Raw genomic sequence first — 19967 nt, forward strand, 5'->3', positions numbered from 1 at the left:
GGATATATATATGGATATATATATGCATATATATATCCATATGTATATATATATATATATATATAAGTGTGCTCACTGAATGAGTCCCTGTACGAGGCTAACGCTTGCGGAAGCAAGTTTTCTGGGGTCTCCTTGTGCTGCAGCGAGATCGACTGTTTGTTGTTTATTGAATAAACCGCAAGAAAGCCACTGCCAGGCTCTCCTCCAAGGGCTTTGTCTCTCTTCTCTTGAAGCCAGCAGTTCTCTTAATGCGACTAACCTCCTTAGGGCCTTTGCTCGTAGCACGCTGCAGAAGGAGACACAAGGAGACACTCCAAAAGGAGACAGTAAAGGAGACAGTTTAAAAAAGATATTTATACATCTACTACAAGACATAAGAAACAAACAACTAACAGTACACAAACACAAACGTATAAATACTCAAGTGTATATTCATCTCGCCACTAGTAATATAAACAGATACACCCCAGCAGACAATCTCCTGCTGGATGTCCCCCTGCCTCTGTCTCGAACTGCGCCGATACACGCTGCAGCAGCACCTTCCTGTGCATGTATGCATGTATGCATGCATGCATGCGTATATACGTGTACGTGCGCATGCTTAAATGCATGCATGCAGCCCCTCCCTATGCACACTTAAATGCATGCATGCACACAGGGGGAGAGAGAGGGCGCACCAGATGACTTGTAGAGAGTGTCTCTCTTCGAAAGAGTTGCAGAAGGCATCAACAGCTTCAAGTGTATCGAGTCCCTCCAGCACATCTTCTTCTCCGTGCTGCTGCTGTTCATCTTCGCACAGCAGCTGCTGCCCCTGCTGCTGCTGCTGCCCCTGCTGGTGTTTGGGTTGATGCAAAAGCACACCTGTCTCGTTCTTTGATGCTAGCTCTTCATCATCTTGAGAGACAAGGAGACGCTCAGCATCGCGCAGCACAGCAACAGGTTGGGGACACCGCAGCAGCTTCACAGGCCAGCAAAGGAGATACCTTTGAGTGTCTCCTGGAGACGCACGGGCCTTCTCTAAAGTCCCCAACAGACCTGCCTGCCAAGCCCCTAAGAAAAACAAACAAATAACCACAAGAAATATATATATATATATATTTATACTTCAAACGAAGTGTATGAGCATGCAACGCAAACACAAGCATATAGGCATGCATGCATGCATGCAAATAGACATGCATGCATGCATGCAAATAGGTATGCATGCATGCATGCATGCAGTCTACGCTCTATGAATACATGTATGCATGCATGCATGGAAACTGCACAGCATATTTGCATGCATCCCCATGCATGCGTGCATGAAAACTGCCCAGCACCGACACATGCATGCATCCGTGTATCCATGCAAACTAAACATCATGCATGCATGCATGCATGCATGCATGCATGCATGCATGCATTTGCATGCATTTGCATGCATGCAAATGCATGTAGGTTAGGTACCGTGTAGTATGAAGCAGAATTCAAGCCATTTCCAGAGTTGAAGTGCCTGTGTAGCTTCGAGTGTGAGTTTAAGTGCGGGTAAAGTAACGAAAAGAGTGCAAGAAGGAAGTGAAGAGGGAGGCTTCTTGTCTTCTTTTTCTTTCTCAAGACGCTCTGCTTCTCGCTGCTGTCCCCAAGGGCTCCAGCAACGCTCTAAGGGCCCATCGGGAGGCAGTGTCGGCACCAGCGTTAAGAATAACTTCGCTTGGCCCTGATTAAAAAATATATCACATATAATCTCAGTTAATAAGGCTTTTGCTTTGTTACACACAGAATATATACATATAAATATATATATATATACATAGATATATGCATGTATATATATATACCCATATAAATATATGTGTATATATATACAAATATATTATTTACTATATATTTCACATATATATATATATATATATGTATATGCATTATAATACGTGCACAGATATACATAGACAGCCAACAGAAGCATACACCTAATAAAATATACACATAATTAAACGCATGCATTATAATACATTTACATAATGAAACAGACTTTATAAAGTATACACAAAAACAAGTAAGGCATGCAGTAAGAGACAGATGCAGAGCTGCAGGAGTCAGACGAAGCACTGACTGCCCCCGCATGAACGAGCAGAGCCAAAGGGGACAGAAAGGAGACAGAGGGAGACAAACGTAGACAAGGGGAGACAGAAGGAGACAACAAACGGCAAATGGGGATAAAAGGAGACAAAAGGAGGCACAAGGAGACAAAAGGAGACGGGAGGAGACAAAAGAAGACTGGAGGAGGCAAAAGGAGACAACAGGAGAGACAAGGAGACAACAGGAGACAACAAACGACAAAGGGAGACAAAGGGAAACAGAGGGAGACACAAGGAGACACATGGAGATAAAAGAAGACAAATAAGGACGAAAGGAGACAAAAGGAGACAAAAGGAGGCAAAAGGAGACAGGAGGAGACAAAAGGAGACAAAAGGAGACAGAAACCCCTTACCCTAAAGGTGTCAGGACACAAAACATATTCATGGCGTATGTCCCACAACAAAGACAGAAAACTCCTAAACTCCTCCAGCCTCTCCTTGTCTAGCGGCTGCATATGCTCAGCTTCCTGCTGCTGCTGCTGCTGCTGCTGTTGCTGCTGCTGCTGTTGCTCCTGTTGTTGGTGTGGAAGGGGCGTCGGCTCAGACGAGGCTTCCAAGGGTTGCTTTGCTGCTGCTGCTGCTGTTGCTGCTCCTTCAGGAAGAGGGGCTTCCTCTGCGTCATAGAAGCCGTCTTCTGCTGTTGCTGTCTGGTCTGCTGCTGCTCTGTTGCTGTTCCTGCTGCTGTAGATATTGCGGAGGCCCTCATGCTGCTCGCTGGGGAGTTGCTCTAGGGCCTCCCTGAACTCAGCAGCATCGCCTGCTTCTCCAGCTGCTGCTGCTGCTGTTGCTGCTTCTGACTGCTGCTGCTGCAGCTCCTCCCTGGGTCCCCCATTCCTCGCGGAGGAGACAGGAGGTAAGAAGGAGGGTCTCCTAACAAAGCTAGAGGGGGGCCCCGGGCCCCCTCCCCTCTGGAGACCCTCTTTAGGAGACACCTGAAGAGAAGAAAAACTCTTTAATGAATTAAACCCATGGGAACGGAGCCTGCGGGTGTCTCCACGTTGCTGCTGGCTGCTGCTGCTGCGGACAGGGGAGCCGTCTGCAGCTGCAGCAGCAGAAGGAGCACCATCAGCAGCAGCAGCAGCAGCAGGGTTGACTGTGGGGGTGCGCTTGCAGCAGTAGCGACGCAGTATAGGAACCCAACTGTCTGTCTGTCCAGGGATGCGGGTCACCCGTCTCCGCGAGGGGGAGGAGACACCTTCTGTAGTCTCCTCGTTGCTGCTGCTGCTGCTGCTTCTGCTGCGATCGCTGCTGTCTTCGTTGTTGCTGCTGTTGCTGCTGCTGCTGCATCTGCTGCTGTCTCTGCTGAGGTGAAGCTCAGAAACAGAGGGGCGCCGCCACTCTATGCAGGAAGTAGAAGGAGACAGTTGGTCTTCCTCCCACGAATGAGACTGAGAGGAAGCTGCGTTGCAGCAGAAAGGAGACAGCGGCGAGCAGCGAACTGTCTCCTTTTGCTGTCTCCCCTGCGCCCTACTCCAAGGGGCCTTCTGTGCAAGAAGGTGGAGAGCGAGGGGGTCTCCCTTTCCTTCTTGTGCATGCAGCAGCAACCCATTGTCTCCTCTGCTGTCTCCGTTTGTCTCCTCCTGCAGCACTTGAGCGGTAATAGCCTCATAAGCCTCTCTGCAGCGTTCGTTATAGCTGCGTGTGTCTGCTGCTGAATGGGCCCTAAATCTGCTGCTGGTGCTGCCGCTGCTGCTTCTTCTTGTTGCCCTTGACTGTCTCCTTTGCCTGTGCCGCGAGGAGACACCTTCAGGAGACAGGGAAGAGACTGATGGAGGGACAGCTAATGAATCAATGTATATACCAAGTCCATCAATAGAAATAAATTTGCAGAAAGTATCATCAGCTAGCCCCCCATTAGATCGGCATACACCTTGTTCTGCGAAGTCCCCTCCTCTTGGGGCTGCATGCAGAACAGCATCTTTTAAACAAATACCTATAGCGAATGGCTTGCTGCTGATGCTGCATCTGTCTTCGATTCTGAGGTGTACATTACGTACACGTGCAGTGAAGCTTGAGAGCAGCCGCAGCAGCAACTGCCACAGCAAACCCCCCTCAAAGGATGAAAACAAAGCTTTATACTCTCCTGCTGCTAATGCTGCTGCTTTTTGCTGCGGATAACCCTGAAGAAATGAGTCAGCACTCCACTGCTCGCTCGGCTGTATAGACAGCAGCAGCAATACATCCCTGACCTCTGCAAGTATAGGAGAGCTACCCAATGCATAGACAGAGATATTTGCTTCTACAAACCCTATATAATTAAACTCAAGTACAATAGGAAGCCCTAAAGAAGCAAATATCTTTTCTTTTAACTGCAAATGCCGCAGCAACAACTTCCCCCTTAAAGCACCAGAGAAGTCAAGCTGACTCCTGTCTAGGCACTCAACGTATTCACCCGCTGCTTCATTCAATAACGATATCAGTGCTGCTGCCATCTTCAATAAAAGCCCCTGCTGCTGCTGCTGCTGCTGCTGCTGCTGCTGCTGCTGCTGGGCGTGTTTCGGCTGCTCCTGCCACTGAGACTGCTGCGGCTGCTCGTGGCGCGCTTCAGGATGCTGCTGATGCAGCTAGTACTGCTGCTGCTGCTGCTCGTGCTACTGCTCCTGCTGGCAGTGCTGCTGCTGGTCAAAAGCCTGCTGCTGCTGCTGCTGCAGATGGTGAGGCTGCTGCTGCAGCGCTCTAGGGACCGCTGCAGAGGCGAACAGCAAGTGCCTAGAGGCGTGAGTGTCTCCGTGCAGCATTGAATCCGCAATAAGCAGCAGAAGGAGAAAATAAAAGGCTGCCGCCTCAGCAGCAAAATAATACTACCATAGCAAAGCTGCAAGCCGTGCTGCGCAGCAGCAGCGTGCTGCTGCTGTCTCCAGCAGCAAGTGCTGAAGGTGTCTCCTATCCCCAGAAATACAATAATAATAACGGGAGGCGTTGGGCCAGCAGCGAAGTGGTAGAGGGAGCTGCAGGCGCTGCAGCTGTTGCAGCTGTTGCAGCTGCTGCTGCGTTGCTGCTGCGCTGCTGCTGCTGCTGCTGCTGCTGTTGCTGTTGCTGGTGCTGGTACTACTTATGGTGTGGCGGATCCCGCTTCTTCTTCTGTTGCTGCTTGTGTTGGCTCCGTTGCGGTTACTTCTGTAGCTGCTGCTGCTGTTGATGCTGCTGCTGCTGCTGCTGCTGCTGCTATAGCTGCTGCTGCGGCTACTGCGTTTGGTGTGACTGCTGCGTTGCTGCGGTTGCTTCTGGTGGAGCAGTTGCTGCTGTGGGTGCTGCAAGCAGCGGTGCTGCTGATGAGTCTGCTGTAGGCTGAGTCCCTCTTAGAGACAGCAGAAGGATAAGAGAGATGCAGCAGGAGACCGCTGGACCTCCCTGCTGCAGTGTAATGAGGTGTATGTATGTGTGTGTGTAGACAGGGGGCTTTAAACGCCCTTTCTTATACCTTCCGCCTGCAAAGTATAGAAATAAAAATTAAAAAAAAAACTCTAGAAAATACTAAAGAGATCGGTAAATCAGAAGAAGGCAGCGGAGTGCGAGCCTCGGCAGCAGCTGCAGCAGACCTGCTGCAGCTGTATGTACACGTGAGAGTTGTAGGAGACAGAAGAAGTAAAAGAGACAAAAAACTCTACCTAAATCACAAACAAAGACAGCTTCATCTCCCTGTCTCCTTCAGAGGCCCCCGGCTGCTGCTGCTGCTGCTGCGCAGCCGCTGCGACCGCTGCTGCTGGCGAGAGCAGCAACACACCACTGCAGCAGCAGCTGCTGCTGCTCCTCCTCTTTTGCTGCTCTGCCTAACGATGCCAGAGTGTTATTTATAAACAGTTGTACTTAAGACAAAGGAAGACATCAAGATGTTTATTTAAACCTAACAGATCTTTGGGCGCCGCAGCAGCAGCGGGGCCCCCTGCTGCTGCTCGGAGACAGGGGCCCTCCCACCTTCTGCTGCAGAGCTGCTGCCTCTGCTGCTGCTGTTGCTGCTGCTTCTTATAGAAGGGAGACGGGGTATGTAGGGGCCTCAGGAAGGAATGTTTGCCGCTCTTCTGATCAGGGGACACCTGCCCATGTGTCTCCTTCCCCGGGCCGTGCAGCAGCACAAGCTGCAGCACAAGCTGCAGCAGCTGCAGCAGCTACAGCAGCTGCAGTAGCTGCAGCCTTCCAAGCATAGAATCTTTTCCTCCTTCAATTTGTTTCCTCTGTCCCTCAGAAGCGGCGAGGAGACAGTCGAATAAGGCCCCTATAGGGACTCCCAGCTGTCGCTCCACTGCTTCTGTCTCCTCGCCACCGCAAAGCAAGCAAGGAGACAGGGCCGTTCAAGCCTCACTACTCAGCCTTCCAGCCCCTAGAGATTCAAAGGACAGCCCTTACAGGGTCATTAGGAGCGTTAGAGTGTCTCTTGTCTGATGGCTGCAAGGTTCTGTAGAGTATATACCCACTAGTATATTCATCTTGTAGTTGGTGGGCGTAGATGTCTGTACTTGCTCGCAGGCAGACTGATGAGGGAGAAGTGTGCATATGATAATTGTCTACAGTGTCAGTGCATGCAGCAATTGGGGCTTGGTTACGCTTACATGCGCCGTTGCTAAGCAGCACTAATTACAGTAAGGTGTGCTAGTAGAGATCGCGGTCTCTGCTGCTGTACAGTGCGTGATTGGGGACGGGAGGGTGGCCCCTTGCTTTTCTTGCTGCTCTTTTCTTCTGTTAAGTAGAGGCATCTCTATGGAGGGGTTTTGTTTTTCTTTTCGTGTTTAAAGTAGAGGTACTTCTATGGCTAGAGTGAGTAGGGAAGGCGCAACGGCTGCTGGCGCTTCATAGTCTCGTTATAAAACAAGAATTTTTGTTCAATTTAAACATAAGCATTGAAAGATTATAAGTCTATTTGAGCTAGAGATGGTTCTCACCTAACAACAATGACCCTTGCTACACTAAGGAGCGCCGCATGCAGCAAGCGGGGGGTGCGAGCAGGGACCCCAACAACGCCTGGTGTATAGCATTCATTGCTTAGTAACTCTAAACCCTAAACCCTAAACCCTAAAATCTCTTTAGATATTATACTCGAAGTCTTCGTGAAATCTGCAGCAGTCCTCTTCTCTTGCATAGCGCAGACTCGAGTTGTTTGCTGTCCCGTTGGGGGCTATCAATATCTGAGAGCCTCATCGCATAAAAGTATGAGCAATATCTGCATTATAATAAGGAGAAAAATGTATTTGTAAATAACAAAGGCCAATGATGTGAAGGTGGCTCCTTAGCCGACCTTGAAGATATTTATGGGTGGAGCGTGGGTACTTGTATCGGGAGTTGTATACCCTAAAGGGCTACAGGTACTATTAGAGGGGACTTTATTAAAAGGGGAGACACTAGAGGAGTAGCACTATCTAAGCATTCTACCACTCTTTCACAGCGCAGCTAAACTATGGGAGATGTCCGTCATGTGCTGCGACGCAGGACTGTCTCCCAGGTCTGCGGCAAGCAAATGCTATTAAGAAATTGAAATTAAAATTTTATACAAGGGAAGCTATATATATAACCCTGCAACGAGACGCACTAGTTCTTATTGAACAGGAGCCCAAAGGTGGGCCCGGACCTTCTGTAACAATGCTATGTAGTAGGGCTGCCCCCATCGAGAGAGGCATGGCCTGCACGATACAGAAATGTGCAGGAATATTTGCTGCACCCGCGGTGTACTCTACAACTGGTAAGTGAGTTGCAGGGGCTTGTAAAGGTCTTCAAAGCTCTTTATTCGAGCAATTAGTGTTTTAGGGTTGCATGCATATGCGGCGGGTGCCGAGTCAGATCTGGTGAAGATAAAGGCCTTTTTGAGGTGGCTGCTATCCCTGTATGCGGACGTCTGTTTAAGTTCATTGATCATTGCAATACCGGAGGCTTGTCTCTGCATTCAATCATTCGACTGTCTCTTCAATGGATTTACTCAATAAGGACAGACAGCTCCCCTGAAGAGCGACCGGAGGCGAAGACACCAGAAGCCTCATCAGACACCTGAGATCGCCTGCGTCTCCCGATGTTGATAAACACTTCTTCCTAGCAGTCCATTCCAATGATAGAGTAGTTGGGGTGAGGCCTTCTTTCAAGCCAGCTACTAAAGAAAGCACCAAATAAGCGCCCGCTACTCACACTTGTTCACGGGGAGAGAGCAGAAGTGTCCGGAACGAAAGGAGGAGCTCTAAACTCCCAGGTGAAGCGTAATGAAGTGTAGTCATTACCCTTAAACATTTAAGCAATTATCCCATCTGTAAAACCCGTCATCAATCGCTGGCGGACCTGGCGTCTTAACCACGCATTCCGTGTTGTGGGGAATGTACAGCCACGCGTTGCAGGGGCGCCAACAACATAGTTGCTAACGCACTCTCCCTACAACAAAGCACTGCTGGGTCTATACTCTATTTAAGAAGAGCGAAGAGGATCCATTAACCGAAGACTTTTGCCGTGCGTTGGTTCGGCCTTTCACTGTTCGTTCTCGGGCTTACGCGTTGGCTTGCATACTCTGCTCACCCCTAACGTGGATATGACACCACAGCTTTAAAGCTGCTTTTTCAAAAGGGTTCTGGGAGTCACTGAACTGTCTCCGAATTCCCCCAACGAAAAGATAGCACCGCCATTGAGAGAAGGAGCAACAGGAGACACCCGATATACTAGATGCACATGTAACAACTCGCAGAAGCAGCATAAAAGAAGTAGTATTATTAGATTAAGTGGGGCCGAAAAAAGGAATGGGCTTCTGAGGGTCGCTTATGCAAAACAATTCTTCAAGAGTATTTACGTGCCCTCTTGATTCAGTAACGGGGGATGGAGGCGCGGATGTAAACAGCGCAGCTGAGATATAGGCCAAGTGGTGTGCATTGCACTGCCACATCGAGGTATCTGCGCCTGACTCTGTCTCCTCCTCCATGAGTGTCTCCATCATCTCTATTTCTGTCTCCGTGTATATATGCATCTCTGTCTCTGTTTCTGCCTCCTTCCCCCTGTCTGCTTCTAAGCATCAAGAGGGGTGGACGCGCGAGCAGCAGAGTCCTCTGGAAGAAGCTGCGCCTGCAGTCGCCTCTCGTGACGTTAACAGCCCCCCTCCCCTTCCCCTGGGGAGAAGAGCACCTGGCAACACTAAACCCTAAACCCTAAACCCTACATGCTCGTGAAGGTGTACCTGCCCGATAGAGCCCTCAGAGCTGTCTCCATTAAAGGAGGGCCTCTAACCCCAGGGGGTGGCCATATTAGTGAATGAACGGGGCTACTATACAATTGTATAATCAACGCTGAAGCAGCAGAACGCATCCACTAGACTCTTCTGTCTGCAGCACCGCCTCTTTTCTCTCAAAGCCATATTTGCTGCATCAAGGAGACAGCTGCGCTCCTACAGCTTTGCTGCACGATGTCTCTGTCTCCTGTCTCCTGTCTCCGGGCTTTCTCTTGAGTCCTTCAGACTGCTTTTAGGACAACAAACTGCAAACAGCCAATCACCACCACTCAGAGATTCTTCCAAAGAACCTCCCTAAGGTGTGGACGCCCTATACACAATCCCCCTAAAACTCTGCATCACTGGGGCCCCCAAACAACACTAGCAGAGCATTGCTGGGTTGTCTCATTGCTAGGGACTGCAGCCTAATCTCTGTGAAGTTGTAAGTATTTGTACTTGCTTACAGGGTGCCTACCGGGGGACAAGGAATATGATTAACAACTGCCTGCAGTATTAATGCATGCAGCAAATGGGGCTTCGGCCTCATGCTTGCATGCAAGATTGCCTTGCAGCAGTTCTTGCAGCAACAAGTGCTGAGACCCCGGAGAGGCCTGCCTCTCTTTTGAGAAACAACCACAAGGGCCAGGCCCTTTGGCTGCTGTACGCAGCATATATGGAGACAGGAGGCGAGTGTATCTGCTGCTATTTAACAATGCCACTGAAATTATAATTGTTGTCGAGACTACTGCAATGTATGATGGCCCTCTGCTAAGGCTGTGAGGCCCTCCAATGCAGTTATAGTGCTGCAACCCTCCTGAAGCAGCAGACGAAGCTGCACATACACCCCAGAGCACAGGGCCTCTTAAGGGCCCCTACAATCTAAACAAACCCCAAAGAGAAGAGCTGCAGATACACCTGTTTTACTCCCTAAGGCTTTGTATGAAGCACTCGGCGGGGTTGCTGGGGCCTTCTAGGGGGCCCCCCAATCTTATTTCTGCTGCTAATTCTACTAGAAGATATATTTAAAAAGGAGAGAAAAGAAAGAAAAAGAATAAGGGGGCCCCCTGCATGCAGCGCAAATGAGTGTGTATACAGAGGTCGGCAGCGGCCAGCCGTGGGGTTGTTGGTGTTGCTGCAGCTGTCTGGGGCCCCCTTAAAGCAGCAAGAAAGAGCAGCAGCACAGCAAATAATGAAGCATTTAAGCATTTAAAGGAGCAGCAGCAACAGAAGAAACAGGAGCTAAGGGGCCTCAACTCCTCTTTCCTATCTGTCGCCTCTGCTGCCTGTCCCTCCGCAGCAGCAGCAGCAACTGCCCCTCCCAAACCCTAAACCCTAAACCCTAAACCCTAATTTATAAACCCTAGTCGGTGCCTCTGAAACACACAACGAGGACAAACCCTGCGGCACCCTCTGCTGGGCGCCCAGGCGGGAGGGCGAGAGGGCCTCTCCCGTCAGCCACCAAACCCTAAACCCTAAACCCTAAACCCTAAACCCTCAGCTGTAGTGGGTTGATCTCCCCTCTCTTCCTTCGCCGACAGATTCTCTGCAGTCTCTCTCCCGAGCCGCTGCATTGTCTCTAAGAGAGGCCCCTGAAGGCAACCCAGTAGCTGACTCTGCACGGTGAGGTGTATGTACACCTCAGCAGCAGCACCGCACGCAGCAGAGAAAGCTGATAGGGGGGTTTAGCAGCAGCTGGGGGCCCTGTAAGTTCTGCAGCTGCAGCAGAGGGGCCCGCGTCCCTTCCTTGTCCTTTTGTCTCCTTTTTATTTTTTGTCTCCTTTCTACTGCTGCCTTAACCAATGAAGTCTGAAGAGGTAATTCAATTTGCTGCTGCTGCAGCTGTCTCTTGTTGTCTCTTGTATCTTGGGGCCCCTTTAACCTCTTAGAATACACTCATATTCGGGGCCCCGCTGGTGCTGTCTCTTCACGAAGAGACAGCAGCACAAACAATGAATAGAGACACATCAGCCCCACCCAGCTTCTCAGCTGTCTCTACACCTTCTGTCCCTCCTTCCTTTGTCTCCTTTTGCTCCTTCTGGCTTCAGAGCGCACAGCCCCAGTCGGTCAGTGGGGGGGAGGCTCAGGGGGGCCCCCCTGGGGGCCCCCCAGGGGGCCCCCTGCCACGTATTGCTGTGGTGGTTCGTAAGAGGCCTTTGAGTGCGTTGGAGGTGATGAGGAAAGATACGGATCTCGTTAGAGTCAGAGGGGGACAGACAATCATCGTAGACGAGCCTAGGTAAGAACTGCGGTGCACGGGCAGCTTTGGGGTGTATATGCAGCTCTCAGGTGTATACGTAGCTCTCAGGTGTATATGCATCTCTCAGTTGTATATGCGGTTCTCTAGTGTATATGCAGCTCTCAGGTGTATATGCAGCTCTGGGGTGTATATGATATTGCCGGAGCAGAAGTAGCTGTTTCTGCTGCATACACCTCGTCAATCTCGCTGCTGCTGCCACTGCTCACACTGCCGCTGCTGCTGCTGCTGCTGCTGCTGCAGGGAGAAGGTGGATTTGACTCCATATGTGCAGCGTCACGAGTTTCGCGTGGACCGCGTCTTTGATGAGTTTGCATGCAACGCTGAGGTGTACAGACAGGCGGTGCTGCCCTTAGTAGAGAGTTGCTGCCGCAGCGACGCCAGCTGCTCCTTCTTTGCTTACGGTCAAACAGGAAGCGGAAAGACATTTACTATGTTAGGGCCCCAAGGAAACGGAGCAGAACCCCAACAAGATCGTACTCTAAACCCTAAACCCTAAACCCTAAACCCTAACGAGCGATGCATGCAACACCTCAAAATGTAGACCCTCATAGCAAGCAAAAATGCAGTTTCCCACCCTAAACCCTAAACCCTAATGAGCGATGCACATAAAACCTCAAATGTAGACCAAGCAAAAATGCATTAACCCTTATTCAACAAACCCTAAACACTAACTCCCCCACCCAAACCCTAAACCCTAATTTTCCTGAACAAATTCTAAACCCCGCTTACCCCCCTATTCAAACCCTAAACCCTAATACTACAACCCATATGCTTAAGCCTGCCTAGGGTTTAGGGTTTAGGGTTAACCCATATGCTGAAGCCTGCCTAGGGTTTAGGGTTTAGGGTTTAGGGTTTGCGTTGGCTCAGAGGGGGTATTCGCGTTGGCTTGTCACGACATATTTCAATATATGCGAGAAGAAAAAGATAAGAAGACGGTGCATGTCTCCTTCTTTGAGATCTACAACGGCAGACTCTTTGACTTGCTGCAAGATAGGTCTGCTGCTGCTGCTGCTCCTGCTGCTCCTGTTGCTGGTGCTTCTGTTGCTGCAGCTGCTGCTGCTGCTGTTGCTGTTGCTGCAGCTATCTGTGGTACTGCTGAAATGTGGGCGCCGTGCTGCGGGTTTACTCCAGCGATTGACGGGTCGCGGTGTTGTGCTGCTGCTGCTGCTGCTGTTGCTGCTGCTGCTGCTGCTGCTGTTTCTTTGAATTGCTTCAGGAAGCTCGTTGCTGCTTTGGAGAACGGCAAGAAAGAAGTTGTTGTCAAAGGTGCTCCCCTGCTGCTGCTGCTGCTGCTGCTGCTGCTGCTGTTCTTATTATGGGGCTGCGCTTGAATGATCGCGCTGTTGCTGCTGTTGCTGCTGCTCCTGCTGCTGCTGCAGATTTGCGAGAGGATGAGGTAGGCAGCAAAGAAGAGCTGCTGCGGCGAATTGTGGGTGGAATGGAGTTGAGGCGGATCGGTGAGTTGCGGCTGCTGCTGCTGCTGCTGCTGCTGCCGCTGCCGTTGCTGCTGCTGCTGCTGTTGCTGCTGTTGTTGCTGCTGCTGCTGCAAGGCTTGTTGGGTTGCTGCAGCTGTTTGTTGTAGGAGCAAACTCCGTCAATGATGAATCCTCGCGGTCGCATGCAGTGCTGCAGATTCATATCCGCAACCAGCAATCCAAAGTCGCAGGTGAGGGTGCTGCTGCTGCTGCTGCTGCTGCTGCTTGTGATGCTGCTCTTGCTGCTGCTTCTTCTGGTGCCTCTGATCATGCGGATGCTCCTGTTGGTATGCTGCTGCTGCTTCTCTTGCTGCTACTTCTGCTGCTGCTCTTCTTGTTGCTGTTGCTTCTGCTGCTGGAGAAGCAACAGCAATTACATATAATGTATATTATAAATATACATATATTTATTATATGCATGCATGCTGTGCCCCTAAGCGTAAACTGCTCGGCATGGTGAAGCAAACATCTCTTTGATTTATTTGTTTGTTTTTGCTTGTCTGTCTCTCTCCGCTATTACTCTTTCTTCTTCACTGCACCTTCTCTCCCCCCCTTCTCCTACTACTCCTCCTATTCCTACCACTACTGCTGCTGCTGCTGCTGTTGCTGCTGCTGCTGCTGCAGGTCGTTTGGTGTTTATAGATTTGGCTGGGAGCGAGCGTGGGGCTGATACTTTACAGCAGCCGAAGCAGACGCAGCAAGACGGTGCGGGTATTAATAGATCTCTATTAGCTTTAAAAGAATGTATAAGAGCTATGGATAAAGAAAAGCTGCATGTGCCCTTTAGAGACTCTGAATTAACTAAAGTGCTGCGGGAGGTGCTTCTAGGCCGCAGCAGCCGCAGCGTTATGATTGCAACTGTCTCCCCAGCCTCTTCGTGCTGCGAGCAAACTTTAAACACACTCAGATACGCCTCCAGAGTTAAAAACTTCCGCATGCAGCAGCAACAGCAACAGCAGCAGCAGCAGGGTCTCCCGGGCACTGAAACCCTGCAGCAGCAACAGCAGCAACAGCAGCAGCAGCAGCAGCACGGGCAAGGGGCCGGTGGAAGGGACAGCAACGTGAGGTCTCCTTTGAGCCCTTTAGTAGGAGGCTCGTCTCTAGTAGACGATCTGTCTCCTATTAAAAGCAGCGATCTGCTGCTCCCTTCCTGCCAGGTGTCTCCTCGTCTCCCTCCTCCAACTCCTCTGGGGCCCTATGGGGGCCTCCGTAGGGGCCCCCGGGCCTCGGGCTCTGGATCCCCTATCCTGAATTCAAGTGTCTCCTTGACGTCTGCCCCCTCTAATCTCAGCAGCAACAGCAGCAGCAGCAGCAACAGCAGCAGCAGCAGCAGCAGGTCCAGGCTCATTAGGAGCGCAGGTGTCACCAGGAAAACCGCCTTGAGCGCCCACGCTGCAGCAGCAAAAAGAACAGCAGCGGAAGCAAACAGCCCCCGCCGCATGCAGGAAGCTACAGGAGTAAGATAGATATCCCCAGCAGCTGCTGCTGCTGCTGCTGCTACAGCGGCTGCTGCTGCAGCTACAGCTGCCGGTGCTGTTTAGCTGTTGCTGCTGCTGCTTATCCCGGGGTCAGCAGGAGTTGCTGCTGCTGCGTGTGTGCTGCTGCAGCTGCCCCCACCGTCTCCTTTGGGTTCTTTCCAGCAGCCACTGCAGGGCCCCAGGGGCCCCTCGAGGCTTGCAAGAGAAGTTACGCTGTCTCCTCGGCAGTCTCGTCTGTCAAAGTCTACAGCTTGCGGATCACCCCTTTCTGCTGCTGCTGATGCTGCTGCTGCTGCAGATGCTGGAGATGCAGAAACAGCAGCAGCAGGAAGAGGCGAACTCCCAATGACCGCCAGAGAGCTGCAGCAGCAGCGAGCAGCGCAGCAAGCTGCAGCAAGGAAGACAACAGCCCCCGGACGGAAACAAAGTCTCCACGGGGTATCAGCAGAGACACCCAGCACCCGCACTGCCCTCCGCAGCAAACAGCAGCAGCAGCAGGAGCAGCAGCAGCAGAAACAGTCTCCTGGTGAAAGGAGACCCCCAGGTACCCCTGGCATTAACACTTCAGCGCTCCGCAAGTCCTGGCTGAGGAAGCAGCAGCAGCAGCAGCGCAGCAAACGCGGAATCTTAGGGGACGACGGGGAGACACTTATCTTTATGAAAGAGCCAGCAGGTCTAGCAGCAGCAGCAGCAGCAGCTGCTGCTGCTGCTGCTGCTCAGGAGTCGCCCTTTGATACCCGCAGGATGGCAGTAGACGCTGACGCAGCGGAGCAGTGCCCCCAGACGGAGGAGCAGCAGCAGCAGCTGCAGCAACAGCTGCAGCAACAGCAGCTGCTGCAGCAGGATCTGCTGCAGGACGACCAGTCTGCAGCAGCAGCTGCAGCACAGCTGCCTCCTCTCCTCAATGAGTTGCGAGTGCGGCGGCTCAGCGGGTCTCCATCACCGTACTGCAGCTTGCGTCCCAGAAGCAGCAGCAGCAGCAGTAGCAGCAGCAGCAGCAACAGCAGGCTGCGGTATAAGGCCGGAGTGGGGAGCAGCACGGAACCAGACCCCACAAAGTCTCTTCTGCAGCAGTTGCTGCCGTCTCCGGAGCAGCAACATGTTGCTGGGGATGCTGCAAGCAGCGCTGCTGCTGCTGCTGCAGCAGCAGCTCCCTTTGACATCTCGCGTTTGCTGCAGCAGAATTTACAGGGAGCAGATATTGAGTCTCTAAGTGCAGCACAGATCGAGGGCCTTCAAGCACAGGTTGGCGGTAAGGTAGCATTCTCGTTGCTGCTGTTGCTGCTGTTGCTGTTGTTACTGCTGCTGGTGTTGTAGCTGCTGCTGCTGGAGCTACGCCTGGTGCTGTTTGGCCCTCGTGCAAGTGCAGCAGCAGCTGCTGCTGCTGTTGATGCTGCTGCTTCTGCAGCCCGCAGGCAGCACTATATGAAGAGGCTGCTGGAGCTGCTGCGGGGGAGAGCGGCTGAGGGGAGCGGCGCTCAGGGTCACCACGAGAGGCAGCAAGTAAGCTTTGTTGCTGCTGTTGCTGCTGCTGTTGTTGCTGCTGTTGCTGCTGCTGTTGTTGCTGCTGTTGCTGTTGCTTCTGCTGCTACTGCTGCTGCCGCGTGTTTATTTCTTGCTGCTGGATGATAAGCCCCGTCATTTTTGCTGCTGCTGCGAGGGGCGTTTCGTGTATGGCTATCCTTCCTGCTATTGCTGCTGCTGCTCTTGCTGCTGCTGCTGCTGCTGCTGCTGCTGCTGCTGCAGGACGAGCTGGTGTGCAGGCTGCATGAAGGCAACCCATGCAGCGCTGAGTTTGCTGAGTACGCGCGGCAGAAGATGGAGTTGGAGTTTAAGCGTTTGCTGCGCATGCGGTGAGGAGACAGTGCGGAGACAGCAGCAGCTAGCTAGCTAGCTACAGACCCCACAGGCTGCTGCTGTGCTACTAGCATAGTATCCCCTCTGCTGCTGATCCTGCTGCTGCTGCTGCAGGCACTGCTGGCTGCAAGCTGAAGAACTACGCCTGCTGCACCGCTACCTCGGAGCTGCGGCTGAGCGCAAGTGAGCTGCTGCTCGTGTTGTTTCTGCTGCTGCTTCTACTGTTGCTGTTGGTTCTATATTGGAGTTGCTGCTGCTGTTACTGCTGCGCAGGGGAAAGGGTTTAGGAGACAGTGAAGCAGCAGCAGCAGCTCGAGACGGGATCGTCGATATACGAGAGGGTGCGCCGCCTTCACCTGTACATACACCTCAAGCTGTGCAGTGCGCAGCGCCCACCAATGCAGCAACAGCAGCAGCAGCAGCAGCAACAGCGTCTACTGATGTTGCTGCTGTTCCTGCTGCTGCTGCTGCTGCTGGAGAGAGACGCAGCGGGGGCGAGGGTGGTCTTGTAGCCTGGCTTGCGCATGCAGCTTCGGGTGTACGTACACCGCGTTGGCTGGGGAGTTCGTCTCCTCCGGTTAGCGATGTGCGGGGGGGGCCCCCTGCTCCTTCATTCCCTTTGGATTCTGCTGCTGTTGCAGAGGAGGGGCCCCCTGGGGCCCCCATTGAGGAGAGTCTGTCTCCTTCCTCAAGTATGAGAAGCAAGAGGCCCCCCCCTTCAGGGGTAGAGTTGCAGCAACTTCCCCCTGAGGGACACCTCCGATTGTCTCCTTTACACCCCGCCGGTCTACGCGCCATGCAGCCCCCAGACGAACCCTCTTGCAACGAACGCACAGCGGGGCGCTAGGCTGGGGGGCCCCCGTGTGGGGCCCCCCTGTGGGGCCCTAGGGGGGGCCCCCCCAGGGAGGAGGGCCTCAGCTGGGGTCCCCCTGTGGGGCTCTAGGGGGGCCCCTGTGGGGTCCTAGGGAGGGGGGGCCCATATGGGGACCCCCCTTTAGGGCTCTGTGGGGCCCCTGTGGGGCCCCACAGGGGGGCCTCAGGGAGGAGGGCCGCGCAAGGGGGGGCTTCCTAGGGGCCCCCGCTTTGTAGGGCTATGGTAGCTGTGGGGTGCAAGAGAGACGGGAGGGATGTTCTTCTGTTTTGTTGTATATTTTTGTATGTCATTTTGTTATCCTGTTGGGGTGTATATGCATGCATAGCATCCATACACCCCAGAAGTAGCGTTGCTGTTGTGTCTGCGATGTGTGTGGTGGGGCCCCTCGGCAGCAACAGCGGCAGCAGGGAGGCGCTGCTGCTGCTGTCTGTCTCTTTTGTCATTTTTTTTTGCTGCTGCCCTCCACCGCAAGGCCCCGAGGAGACAGTCTTCTTTGCTGTGCGTCCCGCTGCAGGCTCTCCGCCGCTGCAGCAGCAGCAGCTGCTGCTACACGCAAAGTATACCCCAGCAGCAGCAACAGCAGCAGCTAAAATGAATAGGGACGCGGACGAAGGCACCGGACTCGAATGCGACGACCCCTTCCAGCAGCAGCACCAACAGCAGCAGCAGCAGCAGCAACAGCAGCAGCAGCAACAGCAGCAGCAGCGCCTGTCAGGGGTGAATATGTGTTTTATGGACGTCGACGCAACGGCAGGGTGATATAAATCTATTGGTGTCTCCTTTTGCTTCAGCGTCTCCCCGCTGTCCCCTCGTTTAGGTGTCTCCTCAGCTCATGTAGAGACAAACCTGCTGCGCTTGTGCCTGTACATGCTGCTTTCAGGTGTACGTACACTTGAAAGCAGCATGCATGCGCCTGCTGTATAAGTGTAGTTTGTTCATAAACAGGGGCCCCCTTGGGGATCCCATGTGCTGCAGTAACTGCAGCAAACAGTCCCCTCCCTCCAGCTGTTGCTGCTGGTTGTGGGGCTGACAGCTGGGGCTGTAAAGACACCCGAGTAGAGGAGACAGCGAGCTTAAAGTGTCTCCTTTTTAAAGTTTAGATAGAGGCCCCTTAACGAGGCAGAGAGGGAGGAGGCTGCAGGATGCAGCAGCATTTTGTTGTTCTGTGTCTGTCTCTTTTGCTCGCTGCATGCATGTATGCATCTTGTCTCTCTTTTAAAAACAAAGAGAGATATAAAGAGACCTTTTGTGGGTCCCGCTCATGCATGTATGCATGCATGCATGCAAAACAACCCAAAGCCCCGAGGTGTCCCCTCGCTTGTTGCTGTTTTTGTTTTGTTTTGTCTCCTTTCGCCTTGTCTGCCTATTTTCATTTTTTTCCTCTGCAGAGACACCGCAACACAAGCGCACCCTCAAAGAAATGTTGGGGCTGTCGCATGCACAAATGCATGCACGCATGCGTGCATGCATGCAATGCATGCATGCAACCAGGTGTCTCCACGGATTGTTTATTGGTAACAGCGTCTCAGCTGCTCATTTGTGTCTCCTTCTCTGGCGTTGTCTCCTGAGGCTTAGGGGCTAGGGGTGCAGGCTTCGTTGTATTTCGCTAGCTGCTACTGGCTGCTGCTGCTGCTACTGGCTGCTGCTGCTGCTGGGAGACACAGATAGGGGACACACTCTTAAAGGGCTGCATGCATGCATGCAGCCCCAGCGCACCTCAGCAGAGTCAGAATAGACGTTGGCAGCTGGACCTTCACTGGCTCGCCCTCATGCATCCACACAGACACCTGCAGCTCCGCTGCAGCAGCACAGCAGCAGCAGCAGCAGCACGGCAGCAGCAACACAGTAAGAGAAACAGCTCAGTGGCAGTAGCAACCGCACAGCAGCAGCAGCAGCAACAGCGCAGCAGCAGCAACAATCGAGCAGCAAACCAAAGAAAGAACTGTCTGTCTCCTTGCTTATAAGAGACCCACGAGTTAAATGTTCAGCCATTGAGGGGCCCCCAAAAAGGCGGAGGGGGACAGAGACCTGCAGAGACAGCAGAAGACAAAAGGAGACACCGGAAGGGAAGACAGCTGCAAGAGGAGACAAATACAAACAAAAAGAGTAAATAGAGACAGCTGAAGCTGTACACAAATAGACAAAGACCCCAACACAACAAACAATAAAACAGAGACAGGGACAGTAAAGGAGACAGGAGGAGACAGGTGAAGAGACACTGAGAGGATTAGTAAGTCAAAGAAAGACAGAAAAAGATATAAAAGGAGACACTTTAAGAGACAGACAGGGACAGATAAAGAGATGTATAGATATAAATATAAAGACACAGAGAAGGAGACAGATAAAGGGACAGATGAAGAGACAGATAAAGGGACAGACGAAGACACCGAGGGGGAGACAGATGGTGGAGGAGACAACTGGAAGGAGACGCAGAAGAAATAAAGAAGCAAATAGAAAGAGACAAAAGAAACAAAAACTTAAAAGGAGACATGCCTCATCAAAGTTAGGGTCTGACATAATAACAGCCCCGCGATCCGTATCGATGTACATAACCTGCAGCACCACCTTCTCAGGCTCTATCTCTGCAGCAGCAGCAGCAGCAGCAACAGCAGCAGCAGCAGCAGCAACATCAGCAGCAGCAATAATAATAATAATAAAGGAGACAGACAGACAATGGAGGTGCATCAAGGAATAAGAATATATAAAATATATCCCTAGGGACAGAGATAGAAACAGAGACAATG

At 52.1% G+C, this 19967-nt stretch overlaps 2 protein-coding genes across 2 annotated transcripts; one reads left to right on the forward strand and one right to left on the reverse strand.

Annotated features, from left to right (window-relative positions):
* Window positions 1-259: 259 nt before the first annotated feature.
* EAH_00018570 (hypothetical protein, conserved) lies at window positions 260-4549 on the reverse strand (the record flags this gene model as incomplete). Its single annotated transcript, XM_013397430.1, has 4 exons — window positions 260-286; window positions 678-1050; window positions 1447-1696; window positions 2471-4549. Coding segments are annotated over 4 exons (2729 nt in total), but the record flags the coding sequence as incomplete, so codon positions are not given.
* Window positions 4550-11081: 6532 nt separating this feature from the next.
* On the forward strand, window positions 11082-17982 carry EAH_00018580 (kinesin motor domain-containing protein, putative; the record flags this gene model as incomplete). Its single annotated transcript, XM_013397431.1, has 14 exons — window positions 11082-11096; window positions 11328-11518; window positions 11780-11940; window positions 12407-12533; window positions 12756-12805; window positions 12919-12996; window positions 13122-13301; window positions 13639-14471; window positions 14622-15744; window positions 15901-15995; window positions 16239-16345; window positions 16464-16532; window positions 16623-17134; window positions 17738-17982. 14 exons carry the CDS (start codon window positions 11082-11084, stop codon window positions 17980-17982), a joined length of 3786 nt encoding a protein of 1261 aa, XP_013252885.1.
* Between the last annotated feature and the right edge of the window lie 1985 nt (window positions 17983-19967).

The sequence above is a fragment of the Eimeria acervulina genome, genomic scaffold (assembly GCF_000499425.1).
Source record: "Eimeria acervulina Houghton genomic scaffold, Eah_scaff122, whole genome shotgun sequence".
In the NCBI taxonomy this organism is placed as follows: domain Eukaryota; phylum Apicomplexa; class Conoidasida; order Eucoccidiorida; family Eimeriidae; genus Eimeria; species Eimeria acervulina.